The 16,490-nt window shown below is 39.8% G+C and overlaps 1 protein-coding gene across 8 annotated transcripts in view; it reads left to right on the top strand.

Moving 5' to 3' along the window:
• The window catches only part of CNBP (CCHC-type zinc finger nucleic acid binding protein), a 439,472-nt gene that overhangs the window by 17,394 nt on the left and 405,588 nt on the right, over nucleotides 1–16,490 (top strand). For all 8 annotated transcript variants that reach the window (XM_071673026.1, XM_071673027.1, XM_071673025.1 and 5 more), the window contains exon 2: nucleotides 12,293–12,468. In XM_071673026.1, coding sequence (XP_071529127.1) covers nucleotides 12,366–12,468 — 103 coding nt within the window. In that variant the 5' untranslated portion in view covers nucleotides 12,293–12,365. The remainder of the gene's footprint in view (nucleotides 1–12,292; nucleotides 12,469–16,490) is intronic.

Below are 16,490 nucleotides of genomic sequence, written 5' to 3'. Positions count from 1 at the left end.
TAAACCATGGAAAGCTGTGTAGGTATGTATATTTGCGTGTGTGGACGTATGTATATACATGTGTATGTGGGGGGGGGTTGGGCCATTTCTTTCGTCTGTTTCCTTGCGCTACCTCGCAAACGCGGGAGACAGCGACAAAGTATAATAAAAAAAAAAAAAAGAATAAGTATGTATGTACCAGTACTTCTAGTTTTATTGTGGTGGTAAATACAGTACCATTCTCGTATATGAAAAAATTGAGCTGGTTAAATATTTAAAGTACTGCATTTATGTTGCTATTGTAGGATATAATGGGGCATGACACCAGCTGGTCAGTGCTGTTTCATGTGTCGTACTGTATGTCAATGCAATTTTGTAATTTCTGTTACTGTACATTAATAAATATGTTAGCTTTGATTTTACTGGAAATTAATGAATTTTTGAAATGAATCTTTTGGTATCTCTCTTGTGGAATTGCTGTGTCAAAGGTTAAGAGAGTCCTTAATCCTTAAACCTTGGCTGCGAATTACAGCTAAATGTCATAATACACAATGTTCTGTCTCAATGCAAGATACTACTGTAATCCACAGCTGTCAAAAAAGTTGTTGCATTCTGCTTGGTTTGCCAAACTTATAACCAGAAAATGGCACCAGGGTCCCATCAGGTGTTTCCACCACATTGTGGGTGGGTTCCACCCATTTAAGTGATTCACTCTTTTTTCTCTCTCTTTTTACAGTTATTGAGAGTTAGAGTTTCAAGATGTGCTTGTGTATGTTATGTATTGTAATGTAGAATAACATTGTTTTTTTTTTTCATGATTGCTTATCAGTTGATAACACCAAGCTGTTCAGTATTCCTGCATCCAGCGCAGTAACTTTTTGTGCCCGTTACAGTTTGTTCATTACTATTAACATGTGTCAAATATTTGAATGCACATTCTTTTTTCAATGATTATCCATGGACTATTTTCTGTGAAAGTCCTGTTGTTACCCAGGACATTTCTAAAGGTTTCTTCTGTGCTGCTTCTAGTAGCAGGAATGCTAAGGGAAGTTTAGACTTATGGAGTGAGAAGTTCTTTGATGAGACTGCACTTATTTATAGTGATTACACAGCCTTGCCAAAGTTGACTTCACTTTCATTGCAGCCTTAAGCAGTAGTCCCATAACACTTTATACTGCACATGTATAGATATGTAAAGATAGCATACATGTTTTTTAACAGGTGTTCATGAGTTGGCAACATGGTGGTGCTATAGATAGAGGTATTTATGGATCTGGAGAAGGCATATGATAGAGTTGATAGAGATGCTCTGTGGAAGGTATTAAGAATATATGGTGTGGGAGAAAAGTTGTTAGAAGCAGTGAAAAGTTTTTATCGAGGATGTAAGGCATGTGTACGTGTAGGAAGAGAGGAAAGTGATTGGTTCTCAGTGAATGTAGGTTTGCGGCAGGGGTGTGTGATGTCTCCATGGTTGTTTAATTTGTTTATGGATGGGGTTGTTAGGGAGGTAATGCAAGAGTTTTGGAAAGAGGGGCAAGTATGAAGTCTGTTGGGGATGAGAGAGCTTGGGAAGTGAGTCAGTTGTTGTTCGCTGATGATACAGCGCTGGTGGCTGATTCATGTGAGAAACTGCAGAAGCTGGTGACTGAGTTTGGTAAAGTGTGTGGAAGAAGAAAGTTAAGAGTAAATGTGAATAAGAGCAAGGTTATTAGGTACAGTAGGGTTGAGGGTCAAGTCAATTGGGAGGTGAGTTTGAATGGAGAAAAACTGGAGGAAGTGAAGTGTTTTAGATATCTGGGAGTGGATCTGGCAGCGGATGGAACCATGGAAGCGGAAGTGGATCATAGGGTGGGGGAGGGGGCGAAAATTCTGGGGGCCTTGAAGAATGTGTGGAGGTCGAGAACATTATCTCGGAAAGCAAAAATGGGTATGTTTGAAGGAATCGTGGTTCCAACAATGTTGTATGGTTGCGAGGCGTGGGCTATGGATAGAGTTGTGCGCAGGAGGATGGATGTGCTGGAAATGAGATGTTTGAGGACAATGTGTGGTGTGAGGTGGTTTGATCGAGTGAGTAACGTAAGGGTAAGAGAGATGTGTGGAAATAAAAAGAGCGTGGTTGAGAGAGCAGAAGAGGGTGTTTTGAAGTGGTTTGGGCACATGGAGAGAATGAGTGAGGAAAGATTGACCAAGAGAATATGTGTGTCGGAGGTGGAGGGAACGAGGAGAAGAGGGAGACCAAATTGGAGGTGGAAAGATGGAGTGAAAAAGATTTTGTGTGATCGGGGCCTGAACATGCAGGAGGGTGAAAGGAGGGCAAGGAATAGAGTGAATTGGAGCGATGTGGTATACCGGGGTTGACGTGCTGTCAGTGGATTGAATCAAGGCATGTGAAGCGTCTGGGGTAAACCATGGAAAGCTGTGTAGGTATGTATATTTGCGTGTGTGGACGTATGTATATACATGTGTATGGTGGGGGGGGGGTTGGGCCATTTCTTTCGTCTGTTTCCTTGCGCTACCTCGCAAACGCGGGAGACAGCGACAAAGTATAATAAAAAAAAAAAAAAGAATAAGTATGTATGTACCAGTACTTCTAGTTTTATTGTGGTGGTAAATACAGTACCATTCTCGTATATGAAAAAATTGAGCTGGTTAAATATTTAAAGTACTGCATTTATGTTGCTATTGTAGGATATAATGGGGCATGACACCAGCTGGTCAAGTGCTGTTTCATGTGTCGATACTGTATGTCAATGCAATTTTGTAATTTCTGTTACTGTACATTAATAAATATGTTAGCTTTGATTTTACTGGAAATTAATGAATTTTTGAAATGAATCTTTTGGTATCTCTCTTGTGGAATTGCTGTGTCAAAGGTTAAGAGAGTCCTTAATCCTTAAACCTTGGCTGCGAATTACAGCTAAATGTCATAATACACAATGTTCTGTCTCAATGCAAGATACTACTGTAATCCACAGCTGTCAAAAAAGTTGTTGCATTCTGCTTGGTTTGCCAAACTTATAACCAGAAAATGGCACCAGGGTCCCATCAGGTGTTTCCACCACATTGTGGGTGGGTTCCACCCATTTAAGTGATTCACTCTTTTTTTCTCTCTCTTTTTACAGTTATTGAGAGTTAGAGTTTCAAGATGTGCTGTGTATGTTATGTATTGTAATGTAGAATAACATTGTTTTTTTTTTTCATGATTGCTTATCAGTTGATAACACCAAGCTGTTCAGTATTCCTGCATCCAGCGCAGTAACTTTTTGTGCCCGTTACAGTTTGTTCATTACTATTAACATGTGTCAAATATTTGAATGCACATTCTTTTTTCAATGATTATCCATGGACTATTTTCTGTGAAAGTCCTGTTGTTACCCAGGACATTTCTAAAGGTTTCTTCTGTGCTGCTTCTAGTAGCAGGAATGCTAAGGGAAGTTTAGACTTATGGAGTGAGAAGTTCTTTGATGAGACTGCACTTATTTATAGTGATTACACAGCCTTGCCAAAGTTGACTTCACTTTCATTGCAGCCTTAAGCAGTAGTCCCATAACACTTTATACTGCACATGTATAGATATGTAAAGATAGCATACATGTTTTTTAACAGGTGTTCATGAGTTGGCAACATGGTGGTGCTATAGATAGAGGTATTTATGGATCTGGAGAAGGCATATGATAGAGTTGATAGAGATGCTCTGTGGAAGGTATTAAGAATATATGGTGTGGGAGGCAAGTTGTTAGAAGCAGTGAAAAGTTTTTATCGAGGATGTAAGGCATGTGTACGTGTAGGAAGAGAGGAAAGTGATTGGTTCTCAGTGAATGTAGGTTTGCGGCAGGGGTGTGTGATGTCTCCATGGTTGTTTAATTTGTTTATGGATGGGGTTGTTAGGGAGGTAAATGCTAGAGTTTTGGAAAGAGGGGCAAGTATGAAGTCTGTTGGGGATGAGAGAGCTTGGGAAGTGAGTCAGTTGTTGTTCGCTGATGATACAGCGCTGGTGGCTGATTCAGGTGAGAAACTGCAGAAGCTGGTGACTGAGTTTGGTAAAGTGTGTGGAAGAAGAAAGTTAAGAGTAAATGTGAATAAGAGCAAGGTTATTAGGTACAGTAGGGTTGAGGGTCAAGTCAATTGGGAGGTGAGTTTGAATGGAGAAAAACTGGAGGAAGTGAAGTGTTTTAGATATCTGGGAGTGGATCTGGCAGCGGATGGAACCATGGAAGCGGAAGTGGATCATAGGGTGGGGGAGGGGGCGAAAATTCTGGGGGCCTTGAAGAATGTGTGGAAGTCGAGAACATTATCTCGGAAAGCAAAAATGGGTATGTTTGAAGGAATAGTGGTTCCAACAATGTTGTATGGTTGCGAGGCGTGGGCTATGGATAGAGTTGTGCGCAGGAGGATGGATGTGCTGGAAATGAGATGTTTGAGGACAATGTGTGGTGTGAGGTGGTTTGATCGAGTGAGTAACGTAAGGGTAAGAGAGATGTGTGGAAATAAAAAGAGTGGGTTGAGAGAGCAGAAGAGGGTGTTTTGAAGTGGTTTGGGCACATGGAGAGGATGAGTGAGGAAAGATTGACCAAGAGGATATATGTGTCGGAGGTGGAGGGAACGAGGAGAAGAGGGAGACCAAATTGGAGGTGGAAAGATGGAGTGAAAAAGATTTTGTGTGATTGGGGCCTGAACATGCAGGAGGGTGAAAGGAGGGCAAGGAATAGAGTGAATTGGAGCGATGTGGTATACCGGGGTTGACGTGCTGTCAGTGGATTGAATCAAGGCATGTGAAGCGTCTGGGGTAAACCATGGAAAGCTGTGCAGGTATGTATATTTGCGTGTGTGGACGTATGTATATACATGTGTATGGGGGTGGGTTGGGCCATTTCCTTCGTCTGTTTCCTTGCGCTACCTCGCAAACGCGGGAGACAGCGACAAAGTATAATAAAAAAAAATAATTTAATTTTTCATACCCTTTTAATTTTTCATCATTATTAGTATTGGGAAAGAAAAATGTTACACTTGAATGTTATGGAGTGGTTGCTCATAAACATCCTTCTTTAGAAATATCCTGATCACCTTATGGCAGATTGCATGATTGATTCACATTAAATCATTCCTGGCAATGTACACTAAACATATCTGAAATGCTTAGGGAAACGGTCATTTTGGAATTGAAAAAAATCTTTTTTAAATGAAACTACTTAAGAAATTGCCCATCCCATGCTTTAAGCAGGGTTTATGTTCTGCAAGAACCTCACACAGAGAAATAGCTCATAGTAAACCAATTAACATAGAGAAAAAAGGTGTTTGTGCAGCAACTTTGTGGTCAGTACTGGTGGATTCTCATGTTATCTTCATGTTATATAGCTTTTGACTTCAGGTGGATTTATCTAGCCATCCTTTACTTGCTTGAAATAGTGCTGGCTTTGCTACGTTGTCTTTTTTACATAAATGCCCATAAATCTGTGGAGCATTAGACATGAGTTGAAGGTAACTTAAGCTGCTTTTTTTTTCACCATGCATTTTGTCCATCATCCCCATAAGTGTTTTTCCCTAGCAGATAGTGGAGTAGAGTGGACCACACTCCTCCGAGTTTTCCATGCATTCATCTTCACGTGGATTTTTTTATTCTCCTTGCATGTCCAAGTGCTGATGTTCCCTCACCAGATCTAACATGTAAGATTTCTATCTTTGTTTCTAAAGTCAAAGAGGTTCTTTGCCATTTAACTGATAGTTCTGGGGTAGGAGAAGGTGGTAGAGGTTTGGTTGCCTTGTCAACAATCACGGATACAGTGGTTTGCAGGAAATTTACTTTAGCAGGTGTAACCAGATTGAAAAGACCCACACACAATGGGAGTAACTTTGAGACTTATCTGCTGGTGAGAATGTGGCATGTACCACCCAGGACCCATGTTTACTCCACCTACTAACCCTCACTGAAGTTTTGGCAAACTTTCTACCACGCTGATGCTCCCTCACCAGCATCAGCTTGTCATCAGATTTCTAGCTTTGTTTCTAAGGTCAGAGGGGTTCTCTTCTATCTAACTGCTGGTTTTAGGGTAGAAGATGTTGCTGTATGTTTGGATGCCGTATTTTCAAACACAAACCATGCAGGTTGCAGGAATTCTCAAATAGCGAGAGTAGCACATACGCACACAATAGTGGTAATTGTGAGGTTGACACACAGACACATATATCCGTGCCCATGCTTACTTCACTGGAATTTTGGCACACTTTCTAATATTTTACGTATTTGTAAATGTTTTACATTGAGGAAATACTAATACATGTAAGTAAATAAATACTACACTAATTGATGTTGCACGGTGCACACACGATTTGAAACATTTTGACATCGTAGTTTTTCTGTTTTCTCTGATGTTCAAGGGTTGCCAGCTGAAAATGAAAAACATGTTGGTTTGAATATTTCATCTCAATTTGTAGACAGCAGCGGTTTTACTTCTTTACAAAATAATTGACCTTTCAAGGGTTGCCAACAGGAATTGAAAAACATGTGTTGGTTTGAACATTTTGTCTCAAATTATGGATAACAGTGTGGCAAGGTGGCCCTGGGAATGGATGAAGGTGAGTGTGAATGTTTACATGTGTATGTATGTATATATGTATGTGTGTGTATGAATGTATGTTCATATATGAATGGATGGGTCTTTTTGTTTACTGGCGCTACTTGCTGATGCGGGAAACAGCGATCGAGTATAATAGTAATATATAATTTTGTATTTCTACTTAGGTGAAAATTCATCTATGTTTGATTAGGTTTGGCTAAGATAGGTAAGTTTTAAAGTAGGTAGGGTTTGCTGTGACTTGTTTCTTGGTTAGAAAAGTCATTTAATCAGTTTTGAGAGATTTTTACTTGCATTTACAAATTGTAATCCATAATGTAGGCATAACTTTGTGTAAGCTCTCTTCATTTTTGTTCTCTTTTGTTTGTTTCATTACCTGCAATATTTAAACCTGAAGAATAAGCTAGTGAGTGTCCAGTGTCTCTGAACCTGGAGAAACAATAATGCAGTCAGCTAATATGAATAAATCAGATGCCAAGCTAGGCTCTGCAGCAACCCCATTCTCGAGTAAATAGTTACAGATGCTTTAAAATCTTCTTTGCTTTCTGAGACCCTTAATTTTCTCTAAGTCTCCTCAGCATTAATTCATATCCTACTGCAAAGAATGGGAGAAAGGAAATTTGAATGTATGAACAAGAAAAGTTTAAGAGGAACCGTCCAGTGTAAACAGATGCCAGAAACATCAAGAAATATTGATGGTTTATTCATCTATTGTACATTGTCACTATTTCCCGCTTTAGCTGGGAAGCTTCAGGAACTAAGAAAGGTTGCGTCCTCTCACATCCATTATCTAGCTGTCATGTGTAATGCACCAAGCTAGGCTCATGCAGCAACCCCATTCATGAGTAGATAGTTACAGATGCCTTAAAATCTTCTTTGCTATCTGAGACCCCTAATTTTCTCCAAGTCTCCTCAGCATTAAGTTATATCCTACTATAAAGAATGGGAGAAAGGAAATTTGAATGTATGAACTGGAAAAGTTTGAGGACAACTGTCAGGTGTAAACAGATACCAGAAACATCAAGAAATATTGATGGTTTATTTATCTTTTTGTACATTGTCGCTATTTCCCGCTTTAGCAAGGAAGCTTCAGGAACTGAGAAAGGTTGCGTCCTCTCACATTCATTATCTAGCTGTCATGTGTAATGCACCGAAACTGCAGCTCCCTATCCACAACAAGGCTCCACAAACCTTTCCATGGTTTATCCCAGATGCTTCACATGCTATGGCACAGTCTATTGATAGCATGTCAATCCCACTGTACCACATTATTCCATTTCACTGTATCCCATGCAAGCCTTTCACCCTTTTGCATTTTGGGCCCAATTTGTTCAGTCTTTATCACTTCATCCTTCCATTTCCAGTTGGTTTCCCCTTTCTTCTTTTTACCCTCTCTCTTACCCTTTTATTACTTAACAGATCAAACCACCTTTTACCACACATTGTCATGAAACATTTCATTTGTAACACATCTAACCTTCTCTGCAAAGCTTAATCTAAAGCCCATGCATTGCATCCTTGTAATATTATCGGGACTACTATTCCTTCACATATATCCGGTTTTGCCCTCCCAAAAACATTCACTCTTTCCATACATTCTTCACTGCTCCCAAAACCATCTCCCCCATTTTCCCACCCTATGAATCTGTTCTGCTTCCATGGTTCCATTTTTTGCCATGCCCCATACAGGTATCTGAGACGGTTCACTTCCTCCAATTTTTCTCCATTCAGACTCACACCCCAACTAATGTGTCCCCCAACCTTGCTGCACCTAATAATCATGCTCTTATTCATATTCACTCGCAACTTTTTCTTTTCACAAGCCCTTCCATGCTCGTTCACCAACTTATGCAGTTTCTTTCTCGAATCTGGCACTAGTTCTGTATCATTAGCAAACAACAGCTGACATATTTCCCAGAGATTTTTATCCCCCACAGACTGCATACTCAACCCTCTTGCCAAGACTCCTGCATTTACCTCCCCAGATCCCATCCATGAACGAGTTGAATTACCATGGTGACATCACACACCCCTGCTGTAGACCAACCTATTCGTTGAACCATTCACTTTCTTCTCTCCCTACTCTAACACAAGTTTTACACCCATAAAAAACTTCCCACATGCTTCTAGCAGCTTTCCTCCCACTGGATATTCTTAAGACCTTCCACAAAGCATCTCATCAACCGTATCATATGCCTTCTCCAGATCCATAAATACCTCATAGAAATCCATCAGTTTTCCTAAGTATTTTTCACATACATTTTTGAAACAGACTTCTGATCCTCACATCATCTACCACTTTTGAACGTACACTGCTCCTCCCAGTCTGATGCTCTGTGCATGTCTTCACCTTCTCAGTCAGAACCCTCCAGTACAACTCATCAAACTTATACCTTTTTTCTTTTTCTTTTTTTTTTCATACTATTCGCCATTTCCCGCGATAGCGAGGTAGCATTAAGAACAGAGGACTGGGCCTTTGAGGGAATATCCTCACCTGGCTCTCTTTTCTTTTGGAAAATTAAAAAAAAAAAATGAGAGGGGAGGATTTCCAGCCCCCCGCTCCGTTCCCTTTTAGTCGCCTTCTACGACACGCAGGGAATACGTGGGAAGTATTCTTTCTCCCCTATCCCCAGGGTATATATATATATATATATATATATATATATATATATATATATATATATATATATTTTTTTTTTCATACTATTCGCCATTTCCCGCGATAGCGAGGTAGCGTTAAGAACAGAGGACTGGGCCTTTGAGGGAATACCCTCACCTGGCCCCCTTCTCTGTTCCTTCTTTTGGGAAAAAAAAAAAAAAAAACGAGAGGGGAGGATTTCCAGCCCCCCGCTCCCTTCCCGAGTAAGTAATGTAAGGGTAAGAGAGATGTGTGGTAATAAAAAGTGTGTGGTTGAGAGAGCAGAAGAGGGTGTTTTGAAATGGTTTGGTCACATGGAGAGAATGAGTGAGGAAAGATTGACCAAGAGGAAATATGTGTCAGAGATTGAGGAGAAGTGGGAGACCAAATTGGAGGTAGAAAGATGGAGTGAAAAAGATTTTGAGTGATCGGGTCCTGAACATGCAGGAGGGTGAAAGGCATGCAAGGAATAGAGTGAATTGGAACGATGTGGTATACTGGGGTCGACGTGCTGTCAATCGATTGAACCAGGGCATGTGAAGCGTCTGGGGTAAACCATGGAAAGCTGTGTAGGTATGTATATTTGCGTGTGTGGACGTATGTACATACATGTGTATGGGGGTGGGTTGGGCCATTTCTTTCATCTGTTTCCTTGCGCTACCTCGCAAACGCGGGAGACAGCGACAAAGCAAAAAAAAAAAAAAAAGTTTATATGTATATGTCTGTGTGTATATATATGTATGCATTGAGATGTATAGGTATGTATATTTGTGTGTGTGGACGTGTATGTATATACATGTGTATGTGAGTGGGTTGGGCCATTCTTTCATCTGTTTCCTAGCGCTGCCTCGCTGATGCAGGATACAGCGATTAAGTGTGATCGATATTGATGTAAATAATGTAGTGTGTTAATGAGATGGCCATGATTTGGGCTTCACTTGCATGTGCCATTTCAGCCAACATAAATGAAGGATTGTTCAGAGAAAACTGTGCAGCTGGTGAAAGGGCAAACAGATTTAAATCGCCATGGCCAAAATGTGAATGTTGCACCCAGTGGCAATGGAATTCCTGCCATAATAAGAACCTTGCACCTGAATGTTTATATTTTTATAACCCAAAAATAAATTTTTATGTTAGTAGTTATGGTAATTAAGTTCAGGAATTCATCAGAAAATGATTTGATGTCGTGCTGTATGTAATTTACAACTGTATGCAAAGTACATTTACTTATTGATTGGAGATTAGTAAATCATTTACTATTATCATATTTTGATATGTATGTGCTTCTTCCACCTTAGTGAGTTACTGTTGGAAACAAATGAATAACAGCCTCATTCACACTGTTCCGCTTCTTCGGTGTCATGTTAAATGTAGTATTTGTACTGACCTAGTAATATGTAAAAGGTTATTCTCTTGATTGTACTTGGGAAGATTAGTCAGTGTTTTATGGTACTTCTGGTGTTCTTTGCACTAAGGAGTAGGGGAGGGGATTTGTTCATTGCAAAGTCAGTAGGGAGTCCTTTTTCTTCTTGCCATGGGAAAAATCGATCACAAGATGCGCCTGGAATTGGGGAATCTTAGCCTTTGAGAGGTTGCAGATTTTCACTTCTTTAGGATTGTGGTTTGTCTGAGTTGCCAAAGGCTGTGGAAAGTTTGATATGGTGCTTTTTGTGCAGGGCAATTATAGTTCACTGCCGCACTATAATGAGTGTAGTTGCAGTTGACAAATACTGGACTTTTAAGTAGGTGCATATGAAGAATACTGGACTTCCAAGTTGCCAGTTGGCAAATGTGTGAGACATCCAGTAGGCTAGTGTAGATTGATGATCAAAGTTGTCTCACAGCTCGAATTAGATGTAAAGTATTCGAAATGTGTGTATGTCTTTCATTTAACATAACTCTCACTGTCATACTGTAGTTGAAGTAAACATTTACCTTACATTGGCTTTTAATTGGTGTCTGTTGTGCAGAAGGAATGCATTCAGGGAAGTTTAGGTTGTTTCTGCCAATTTTTTGCCATATATTTTAAAGACAGAAATTTGTTTAGCTGATAGGAGTGATGAAACATTTGTTGGGGGCTATATTGCCTCATCATTTTGAGGAACAAACTGATATTTTAGGCATTGTTCCCGAGCATTTATTTACTTTTGTAACACAATGGTATAACATGTAAATATTCTTGTGTTGCTCCTTCATTTCATGTAAATATGCCTTTTTACTTGACCATTCATGGAAATTTGTCAGTGAGGATAGGAGAGGTAGTAATGTTACAGTATGTCCAGTCTGAGTTCTGCTTCTCTAATATTTTGGCACAGCCTTCTTCAGAGAGAATGATAACTAAATGGGAAAAACACAGTTTCTTTACAGGTAACTTTACTGGATCTACTCAGTGGCTATGTTCCTCTTTCTCTTATTGTACACTCATGTTACCTTCACTGCTTGTAACAAGACAAAAATCCACATCTGCTTTTTGCTGCTTTTGTGAAAACTCTGTAGTGCCTTTCTTAGCCATTAAACATTTCTTCACAGTTTAAGCTGTGGATATTTGCCTTGGTCCAGGTTATAGGCAAGGGTAGCAACATATAAGTGGACAAGCAGAGAAAGGGGCAGAGATACATTGAACAGATCTAGCTGGTCAGGAAACAACTCATTGCCTTTAAGGAAAGGCAGTCCAGAGGACACGTGAGGTTGTGTTTTTCCTATTATGTTGTCCTTAATGAAGGTTGTCTCCCGAAACATAATAGAAGTGAAATTCAGATTGGAGGTGTTTCTCTGATCACCCCTCCTACCCTCATTTGTCATGATAGATGATGCAATTTTGCTAATATTCTCCCTAAGTATATCTTTTGGGTACCCCTTGATACTCGGTGTCTCTTGAACATTTGCATCCTTCCCTCATTCACCCTGATCCTGGACGTAGCATAGATAACTTACTCCAGTGATCATTTTAACTAGCCAATGCATAATTATCTTCTGTAGTAACTTTACTATCCCTTCTTAGCATGGAACTTGACCATGTTTCACTTTAGTATATTCTCAGTTCATGTAAGCCTCTAATATGTATAAGTTTGCATGAAAGATGATGGAATATTGTACCTTACAGATTCTTCAAAATAGGGTGGAGGAGGAGCGTGTGAGGAGGAGAGTTGTGTGGAGTCTCCATTGCCTGAGGTGTCATGTCAGGCTCTAAGTGCTACAAATGCAACCGCATGGGACACTTTGCTAGGGAGTGTCCCATGGGTAGTGGTCCGGGTCCAAGGGGACGTGGTGGTCCTAGGGGTAGGTTTTAAAAGTTACTCAGCTTTTTAGGTTCACTTTCTTGATTATCCCCTGAAATCACGATTTCAGGGTGTGTGGTAGCAATGGGATCCCATATTAGGGTTATCCTCAGGCCTCAGTTTAGATATGATGTATTTGTTTCTGTTGGTAATTATACTCTCATATGTGGGTAAAGTTAATGGTACACATTACAGAAATGTTTCGGCAGGGTTTCATCTGTATTAGTTTTTGGAGATGTTAGTGTGGCATTTAAATTAACTTTTAATGACCCAGTTTTGTGTGCAGTTGTAAATTTTACCCCACACCTTGTGCACACACAGCTTAGCATTGTAATGTGCTCTCCTGACCATTGCTGTACTAGAATCATGGATTGCAAGGAAGAATGCACAGCTTCCTTTAATAAACTGGTGAAGTTTGTGGAAGTTATTTCTAAAATTGAAATATCATTGTGTGAATGTGGCAGGAAGGCATTGGATCAGATGAACTGGAAGCATTCAATGATTCTTCTCTAAAGGCAGAGATATAAAGGGTGAAGCTAATATGTAAGTGGATATGAGTGTTTAAACATTTAGATGTTAGGTATAGTGCATAATAATAAGGATTAAGGAGATATAAGCAGGGACATCAAATGAAAGTGGTAGATTTATGGGAGGGTGAATTTGTAGTTAGAGCAGACCAAATTGTTTTTAAAAGCTAGCTAAGCAGTTATTGGAAAAGAAGTGCATATGTACAGCATCTGATGATAATGAAAAGGCATAATTTGGACTTCATTGGATATATCAGGAATTGCTGAGAATCGATGGTTTAATAGGAAATACAGGAGAGACTTGGAGGATTCTGTAAATAGTATTGTTTGTTTTGGTAGCTATTGGTTGAGTGAAGGACTTTTTAATTTAAAAAGTTTTTAAGCAAAATAAATAATTTTGTTCCATGTATATGGGAAGCTAGATAGAATTTAAAATCTCAAAAGAATAACAAGCTACAGAAGAGAAAGAAAAGTTTTAAAGTATGTCATTCCTCCTCCAACAGAAATCTCAATTTTGAGACTTCTTTGGCAACTGAAGATTAGTCATACTTTGTTGATGCATTGTCACTTAAAAGAAGATACATGCCCCAATACATGACTCCTACAGTTGCAGTATGTTATTGTAGAACATGTCATATATTAATAGTATGATAACAATGGAAAGAAAAAAGCACAAAAGAAATGTTAGACAAATAATGTTAAGGTAAACTGACTGATCAATCTTATATTAATAGCTTAAGTCATCTGATATCTTTCAGATAAATCCAAAATATGAGATCGCTTTTTCATGCTAAAAAGTGCTGAATGTACAAGGTTTTAGCACTTTGAAAATTCCACAGAATTGATCAGTCTTAATTGATTAAGAGGACTGTATTCATAGTTTGTGTTATATGATGGTAGTACAGCTGTGATTGTAAGTGGCAGAAGAATTGCCAAGAGTAGTTTAAGTAATTTGGGTGAGTCTGCAAAAAGGTTGAATTTCACATATTAGCGTAATTTCCTCAATTCCTCTTCATTTTTGGAGGATGGATTAGTTGCATGCATATGCCTTTTAGGGGGAATTGATATGGTAGAACTTGGGTCCCCAGCCCATGTATGTGTGATTGTGCTTTATTGGGTATGGATTGGTTTTCTGAAAAGTCTTTCCTACTGGTCAAGCTAGTGGAAATTTCTCATGCATTCCTCGCATGTTGTAGAAGTGGACTAAAGGGGATGAGAGCGGGGGGCTACAAACCCTCCCATCCTTTTATTTTAACTTTCTAAAGGGAAACTGAAGGAGTCACACGGGGAGTGCTCATTCTCCTCAAAGGCTCAGATTGGGGTGTCTAAATGTGTGTGGATGTAACCATGATGAGAAAAAAAGGAGAGATAGGTAATATGTTTGAGGAAAGGAACCTGGATGTTTTGGCTCTGAGTGAAATGAAGCTCAAGGGTAAAGGGGAAGAGTGGTTTGGGAATGTTTTAGGAGTAAAGTCAGGGGTTGGTGAGAGTACAAGAGCAAGGGAAGGAGTAGCACTATTCCTGAAACAGGAGTGGTGGGAGTATGTGATAGAGTGTAAGAAAGTAAACTCTTGATTGATATGGGTAAGAGTAAAAGTGGATGGAGAGAGAGGGGTGATTATTGGTGCCTATGCACCTAGGCATGAGAAGAAATCATGAGGCAAGTATTTTGGGAGCAGCTGAGTGAGTGTGTTAGTAGTTTTGATGCACGAGACTGGGTTATAGTGATAGGTGATTTGAATGTAAAGGTGAGTAATGTGGCAGTGGAGGGAATAATTGGTGTAAATGGGGTGTTCAGTTTTGTAAATGGAAATGATGGAGAACTTGTAGATTTATGTGCTGAAAAAGGACTGGTGATTGGGAATACCTGCTTTAAAAAGAAAGATATACATAAGTATAGGTATGTAAGTAGGAGAGATGGCCAGAGAGCGTTATTGGATTACATGTTAATTGATAGGCGTGTGAAAGAGAGACGTTTGGATGTTAATGTTCTGAGAGGTGCAACTGGAGGGATGTCTGATCATTATTTTGTGGAGGTGAAGGTGAAGATATGTAGAGGTTTACAGAAAAGAAGAGAGAACGTTGAGGTGAAGAGTGTGGTGAGAGCAAGTGAGCTTGGGAATGAGACTTGTGTGAGGAAGTACCAGGAAAGACTGAGTGCAGAATGGAAAAAGGTGAGAGCAAAGGACGTAAGGGGAGTGGGGGAGGAATGGGATGTATTTAGGGAAGCAGTGATGGCTTGCACAAAAGATGCTTGTGGCATGATATGCATTGGAGGTGGGCAGATTAGAAAGGGTAGTGAGTGGTGGGATGAAGAAGTAAGATTATTAGTGAAAGAGAAGAGAGAGGCATTTGGATGATTTTTGCAGGGAAATAGTGCAAATGACTGGGAGATGTATAAAAGAAAGAGGCAGGAGGTCAAGAGAAAGGTGCATGAGGTGCAAAATAGGGCAAATGAGAGTTGGGGTGAGAGTATCATTAAATTTTAGGGAGAATAAAAATATGTTTTGAAATGAGGTAAAGTGCGTTAGATAAGAGAAACCTGAGAACATCGGTGAAAGGGGCTAATGGGGAGGTGATAACAAGTAGTGGTGATGATGAGAAGATGAAGTGAGTATTTTGAAGGTTTGTTGAATGTGTTAGATGATAGAGTGGCAGATATAGGGTGTTTTGGTTGAGGCGGTGTGCAAAGTGAGAGGGTTTGGTAAACAGAGAAGAGGTAGTAAAAGCTTTGTGGAAGATGAAATCCAGCAAGGCAGCGGGTTTAGATGGTATTGCAGTGGAATTTATTAAAAAATGGGGTGACCGTATTGTTGACTGGTTGGTAAGGATATTTGATGTATGTGTGACTCATGATGAGGTGTCTGAGGTTTGGCGGAATGCATGCATAGTGCCATTGCACAAAGGCAAAGGGGATAGAGGTGAGTGCTCATATTACAGGGATATAAGTTTGTCGAGTATTCCTGGGAAATTATATGGTAGAGTATTGATTGAGAGGGTGAAAGCATGTACAGAGCATCAGATTGGGGAAGAGCAGTGTGGTTTCAGAAGTGGAAGAGGATGTGTGGATCAGGTGTTTGCTTTGAAGAATATGAGAAATACTTAGCAAATGAATTTGTATGTAGCATTTATAGATCTGGAGAAGGCATATGATAGAGTTGATAGAGATGCTCTGTGGAAGGTATTAAGAATATATGGTGTGGAAGGCAAGTTGCTAGGAGCAGTGAAAGGTTTTTATCGAGAAGGTAAGGCATGTGTACAAGTAGGAAGAGAGGAAAGTGATTGGTTCTCAGTGAATGTAGGTTTGCGGCAGGGATGCATGATGTCTCCATGGTTGTTTAATTTGTTTATGGATGGGGGTTGTTAGGGAGGTGAATGCAAGAGTTTTGGAGAGAGGGGCAAGTATGCAGTCTGTTGTGGATGAGAGAGCTTGGGAAGTGAGTCAGTTTTTGTTTCGCTGATGATACAGGGCTGGTGGCTGATGCGGGTGAGAAAC

Source organism: Panulirus ornatus, chromosome 18 (assembly GCF_036320965.1).
Source record: "Panulirus ornatus isolate Po-2019 chromosome 18, ASM3632096v1, whole genome shotgun sequence".
NCBI classification, from domain to species: domain Eukaryota; kingdom Metazoa; phylum Arthropoda; class Malacostraca; order Decapoda; family Palinuridae; genus Panulirus; species Panulirus ornatus.
The sequence above is the reverse complement of the archived record's forward strand: the minus strand, read 5'-3'. Positions and strand labels throughout refer to the sequence as shown.